General features: G+C 33.9%; 1 protein-coding gene across 1 annotated transcript; it reads left to right on the top strand.

Annotated features, from left to right (window-relative positions):
• The first annotated feature begins 2,632 nt into the window (after window positions 1-2,632).
• LOC129252999 (metallothionein-4-like) lies at window positions 2,633-4,435 on the top strand. Its single transcript, XM_054891208.1, has 2 exons — window positions 2,633-2,945; window positions 4,193-4,435. Exons 1-2 carry the CDS (start codon window positions 2,921-2,923, stop codon window positions 4,294-4,296), a joined length of 129 nt encoding a protein of 42 aa, XP_054747183.1. The 5' UTR covers window positions 2,633-2,920; the 3' UTR covers window positions 4,297-4,435.
• Window positions 4,436-6,455: the final 2,020 nt, after the last annotated feature.

Raw genomic sequence — 6,455 nt, 5'->3', positions numbered from 1 at the left:
GTAAAAGAAACATCGGAAAAGTTATAATAGTGTTGGAGTAAGTTCTTCACTCCAAAGTCTGTGGTTGTCGTCAATTCGTCAAAAACCGTCTGCCTTCACTGCTGCTGCTGCTGTAACTGTTGCTGCATCGCCATTCCCACAAATAATATTTGTGTAATATTCTGCGACAATTTAATGTGTAGGACCATCTCAAAGTAAGAGTTTGCGTGATTGAGTAAGAAATCATTGAAGCATTGAAAGTTTCCCCAAAATAGAAAGAACATCTGGGGCCATCTTAGAAAATAAAATTCGTCATTCATAAATTCTAGACACTCTACTAAATATGCCAATAAATAGGAATGGGAGTAAATGGAACTTAATATTGTAATTAATTATTTAATTAACTTATACCTCCTTTGTTTTGACAAATATTTATAAAGGAAATATTCTTACTATCAGATAGGCGAGGTACTTAATTTTGAACAATTTTTTATTGTGCCACTTTCTACTATTGGCAATCATCTGGCCCACTCTAAGATATGTGTTTGCGAGGAATGTATTAAAAATTAATATTGAAAATAAATATTAATAAACCGTTGTTAAATATGAGAATCAGGCAGATTGATGTCACGCAACTCCGTTTCTAAGCTTAGAAAGGATTCCTTCAGCTACTACAATAGAAATCGGTATTTGATGTAAGTGTAGGGATGATAAGGTATGTGACGCGCATCAGCATAGATCGTTTAAGAAGAGCACATTGGTTTAAAAATAAAAGGAGATGGAGTAACTGCTGCATTGTACTGCTTTCATATAAAACACATTGTTATAAAGAGAAAATGGCCCACAGCGGCAAAAAAACTATAAAAATCAAGAATTTTTAACAACTTCAAGCTTACAATAACAGAGTTAAATGGGCTATAAAATTGCATACCCAAAAATGCTCTGAAAATTTTGTAATTCTGTATAAAAGGTGGGAAATTTTAATGAAGATTTTTATCAATCTTCCACAAAATCTCAAACTTGGATTAATATCATTATAAAATAAAATATATTTTTATAAATAGATAGATTTTATAAAATGTTTGCTCTTTACCCTCATGGTATTTTGTGCTCAAATAATAATTTTATACCCAAATAATTAAAATTATATAAAACATAAAAAATTGTCAAAACTTTTCAATACTAGTGACCTTATCAGTAGTTGACTCATTTTACATTTACACGAAGGCAAAGTGTGAAAGTGAGCGAAAAGATACACATCAGAATCGGAATCAAAGTCATATTAAATAAATCCATATGCAAAAAATAACAAAATGACAGTATTAGCATGCCATCAGCTGACTGTTACAACAAATTTGCGTTAAGCATTGCAATGGCTGCTTCGTAGGACTACCTGAAATTCCAAAAACTAAGTAGTTTACAGTTTACATAAAATGTAATAACTTCTACTCAAATATGACGAGACGTTATCAATAAAACGGTCCGCGGATGACATATGGCAAAAATAAATTTTTTGTTTATTGGTAGGACTGTTATAAGCTTACATGGCAAATTTCAGCGTGATATGTCACATAGTTTGTTTTCTGTGCTACTGTAAACAAGTCAAGCTCGAGTGTGTTCTTCGAATTCTCTTTTATGACTTCAATTGTCTCAAAATGTTTTCCACGGAGCGGCAACTTGAGCTTGGGAAACAGGAAAAAGTCACATGGAGCCATATCAGGCGAATACGGTGCTTGCGGAACGATATTAACATTATTTATGTTCAAATAATCGCGAACAAAACGTGATGTGTGAGCTGGTGCATTATCGTGATGCAAGAACCATGACTTGTTGTCCCACAATTCCTTCCTTTTAAGACGAATATATTATGTCATTGATAGTAACCGCAGCACCCTGCTTACTTTTGCTAAAACTTAAATGGTCCCGATGAAAATCTGCATCAAACAGTCACTTGTTGTTGCTGTTCTCTTGGAACACGTGTAGATTTTCCGACTCCCCAATGGAAAAATTCTGATTACCTAAATAGCCACCCAGGTTTTCACCTCAACTTAGTTTCATCTTAAAATCTATGTTTTTTTTTTTTTTGGTAAAAATTTAAATCTTCTATTTTTAATATTTCTCAATTTTGTTTTCAAGAGAAAAGCGAACTATTTTGTAAATGTCTAAACGGTAGCTGGGCACAGTACAAAAAAAATCGAAAGTTCACACTACAACCGCTGGATGAACCACCCTGTTTTATAAATGCATGACAAGCCCTCAGTAATATCTTCTACTACTCGTACTTGTGTATAACGTCACAAATAAACGCAACGTAAAGTAGCAATATAACGCTTTTGATTGATAACTATTATCAGCGACAGTTCTTAAAATAAAAATAAAGCCTTAATGCTTAGCCAATAAAATTCAAGTTGTGCACAAAATATTCCGGTCACTGATAATGAGCGGAGTGCAAAAATAAATAATACTCATTTGTGGGTGTAAGCACTCCGATTCATGCTTATACTATATGCTCAAATATTTATTTACTTAAGATAAGTGCGCATTTGTGAGTAGTAAACAATTTACTATTGGATGTGCACACGGCAAACCGAGTTAACGGCACAAACGGGCAAGATTGATATTTCCAATGCGCAAAAGATCGCAACAAAGTGCAAAACAGCGACGCGGCTGGCTCATAACGAAGTATTTTGCTGCAAAAAGTGCAACAAATTTGCACACTGCACGCACATTGCACGCTAGTACTCAATATACATACTTGTACGCGATTGCTTACTCATACGAGTAGATACGTGTGCTTATTTGTGGGAGAAGCGCGAGAGCAAAAATTAGTCGGGTATAAAAGCGTTAATCGATTGCAGTGAGAAGTATAGTCGAGTGAAAGAAGTGCACTTTTGCAAGATAATTCTAAATAAAAGTAGTTAGAAATATATTCAACATAAAAATGGGTTGTCCAGCGTGTTGTAAAGGTGAGTGGGGGTAATAAAGATTTGCCTATTGAGTTGAAGTGTTATAAAATTGTATGCAGGATTTTAGGTTTGAGCTAATACCATCAATAGTGCTAGACATTCTTAGCTGTTCGATGTTCACAAATATTCATGAATTTGACCCAAAAGATCTGTGAGCTCAGCAAAATATCCATGTCATTACTAAAATTATTTTGGGCATTGTCGTAAATTTTTCTGAAAGTTGGCTTTTTTGTGGGTTGGAATATATAAGAAGTAAATTGAAACTTTTTTTTTAATTCAATAATTTTAAGATTTCTTAAATGCTGAAAATTTTAGTTTTTTAAAGTGAAATATTTTCGATTGTTTTTAACATTTGTATAAATTTTCTTGAATAAAATATAGTTTTCAAAAATTTTTTTTTTTGGAAAATACTACATATATTTTTTTCTAAAAATTTTGTTTGAGTTATATTCAAATATGTACACCTGTGAACCTGTGAAAAATACCGTTTATCTGCTTACTAATGTGGGTAGCAACGTTGTGACCGATTGGCTTGTGCTTCACTTGATTATTTTTCACTGGTGCACTGTATGCACTTATGGGAGTTCCATTATGAAACTTGGAGTTATTACTCAGCATAATGAAAAAAATAAAAACAATTTAAGGGAGGTATTTTCACAAAATTTTCAACATTGAAAGAATCTCAAAATTATTCGTGTTTTATTTTTTCATTTCACTTCTTATTATACTCGATTATATCGACCAAAAATATTCACAATTTTGTGGAACGTAGTTTCCACAGATTTCGTAAAAGACCTTAGTTATGGTTATATGGTATTAGAGCAAAATCAAATTGTCAAAACAAATCAATGCCAAAAACGATACTCGAACTTGATGGACCCGGTATATAAATATTTTATTGTCGATTTTGCGCTCCACATCTGTCAAAAAAGGAGCCATCAAACTGTAAGCTATTAAACCACTGCCAAAAAGATTTTCGAACTTAAAAGACCCTGTGTACAGGTATTTCACAAACAGCACTTTTTCTCATCAGGGTTACTATAAAACATTTAATTATATTAAAAATGAAAAGAAAATTTATAAAAAATATCTCATTTATTTATCAGTCAAAACCGGGTAATAAACTCTCAAAAAATTGTCTTGTAATTTGTAGACAATCGAATCTTAAATTGTGAACTCTTTTATTATAATCTAAATTTTCAATTTTGTAACCATTTTCTTCTCAATTTCCTATTTTTTATCTACAGACTGCAAATGTGCTGCAGACAAGTGCGGTGATGGCTGCCCCTGCGATCAGCAATGCAAATGCAAGTGCAAGACCGGCGGCAAAGATGACTGTTGCAAGAAGTAAATTTGATGAACATACGAAGAATTAGAAATTCAAATATGTTGCAAAATATACCAACAAATAATGCAAAAGCGAACGATTGCAAACTGAATAAAACAAAATTTAAAAACATAAAAAAATAGAAAATTCTTTCTTGTAAGCTCTTCAATAAACAGCTCCTGAAGTTATATGCGCACATAAAACGATTTTTCTACCCCAAAAGGAAGTATTGAAATTTCCGCTTTTTGAAATGAAAAAAAAAAAAACAAATATCAACAACAATAATAGCACTTAGAAAACACATTCATTCTACAGACACACACGTTCACATATTTATGTGCCTATGTGCATTGACAATTTATAGAGTTGTAAATTTATTTAGATTGCTCCGCCACATATTCACACAACATCACAACAACGCAACGTATGCAGTTGATGTGATGCACTACCGCTCAAGATGAGCTACGAAAGCTGGTCAGGGCAGCAAGTAGTAAGTAGTCAACAGTTTTCGCTCTAGTACTGATGACGCAATTTCCTACATTTGCATATATACACACACTCCCATGCTAACCACTGCCTAGCCGCCAGCTTGGGCGTAATAAAAATTTCCCATTGATTTATTTACGAGCTCAACGCCTGCAAAGTGTCCTTAGCAAAGGCGTTGTTGCTCCGCTTTTATTTATTCATTTTAATGCAAGTACTTTCTTCAACGTTGCTGGAACTATAGGTTTTTTACCACAGCCAGCAGCTCAACAGCCAGCATATGTGTTTTTGAATAAACCCATATCCTTATTTTTCTCTTCTCTCTCCCCATAACGTTAAATAGTTGCCAGCAAAAGCATTGCCTGGCTTTGACGTTGCACTTTTGCCTTGAATCTTACTCCGCCCTTTTCAACACTTCTTTCCCTTCGCTTGTTAGCCTGTTCTTGCCTGTTCTTGCCATTTATGTGACCATCTTTTAGTTGTTTGGTCTTTGCCGTTATTCCATTGCCACTTGCAATGTCGCTCACTTACTCACTCATTCCCACCAACACACATAAGCTCATTCGATGTCTTCTACCGTCATTCATTGATCAACAGCAACTGCATTCTCCTTTAGCCCACATTGCGCCATCTGCTGTTTGTATTCAATCTAAACCATTTGGTGCCTGTCAACTTTCTTTTCCTCCTGCTTCAAAGTTTTAAATGAAAATTTCATTTGAATATTTATGAAGGCTTATACTTGTATAAGTATGTACGTAGCATACGTAGGACATTTTCTCTCATCTGTTTCGTCTATGCAAAGGACATTAAGTGGTTAACAAATTGAAAAAGTGCGGTTCAAGTGCAATCGTCTTTAAATGACTTGAGATACTGTGCTGAGAAAATGTGATGCCAAAAGTTCAAAAGAAAATTTGATGCAGTTTTACAGGTCAAACGGTATTTGTAACTATGTTACTAGGGGTACTAGGGGTACAAAAACTTAAGAAATAAGCAAGTAAATATTTTTTGGTTGCAGGAAGTTCATATAATTTTTAATCTCATACCGTTCAAGTGGAATAAGCTGTAATACAGATTCTTTTATGTCGAAATAAATCATGAATGAACACATGCAACTTTTTACCGCATACGTGCACTTCGCAAGATATTACAAATCTCGAAAATCCGGGACTAATTTCCTTTAAATTATACAGAAATTCTGGGACCCCGGCATCCCTAATACTTACACAGTTTATGGTGACTCCTTTGTTTTAGAGCGTTTGGGCTTGATACACAAGCAGTGGTTTCTACATACTTAGGCTGCATCTTTACTGCCAATACTAGGCATCAATAAGTTTTTCAAATATGTAGAAGTCGCCTCATTGTCATAGCTCCGCTTCTTGCTATGAAAAGATTTTTATAAGAATCCATCTACTATTCGGAGACGCTAGAAGACTGTAATCATCAAAAGGCTGACTACAAATTTGAGAGAAAGCTTATACGAGATACATTCCCCTTATACGTGGGAATAAAAAACAAGCTTATAAGTAAGTTTTAAAGGTGTTCTATATAATATAAGAATGTGATTTACTAGGATAATAATAATTTTATAATTTTTGTATCTGTAATGTGCCCAATGGCCGACATTTTGAGCTAAAAGATCTTTTGTGTCCTTCGACATGTTTTAGAGGTAGTTAATACTAGTCCTATTGACTGGCACTGCC

This window comes from Anastrepha obliqua, chromosome 1, assembly GCF_027943255.1.
Source record: "Anastrepha obliqua isolate idAnaObli1 chromosome 1, idAnaObli1_1.0, whole genome shotgun sequence".
Lineage (NCBI taxonomy): Eukaryota > Metazoa > Arthropoda > Insecta > Diptera > Tephritidae > Anastrepha > Anastrepha obliqua.
This window is presented reverse-complemented; position numbering and strand designations above follow the sequence as displayed.

Bases quoted from the DNA above. Each gene is read 5' to 3' on its own strand.
- LOC129252999 (XM_054891208.1), top strand. From the start codon at position 2,921: ATGGGTTGTCCAGCGTGTTGTAAAG. The intron at 2,946-4,192 runs GTGAGTGGGGGT...TTTTATCTACAG, and splicing joins TTGTCCAGCGTGTTGTAAAG to ACTGCAAATGTGCTGCAGAC.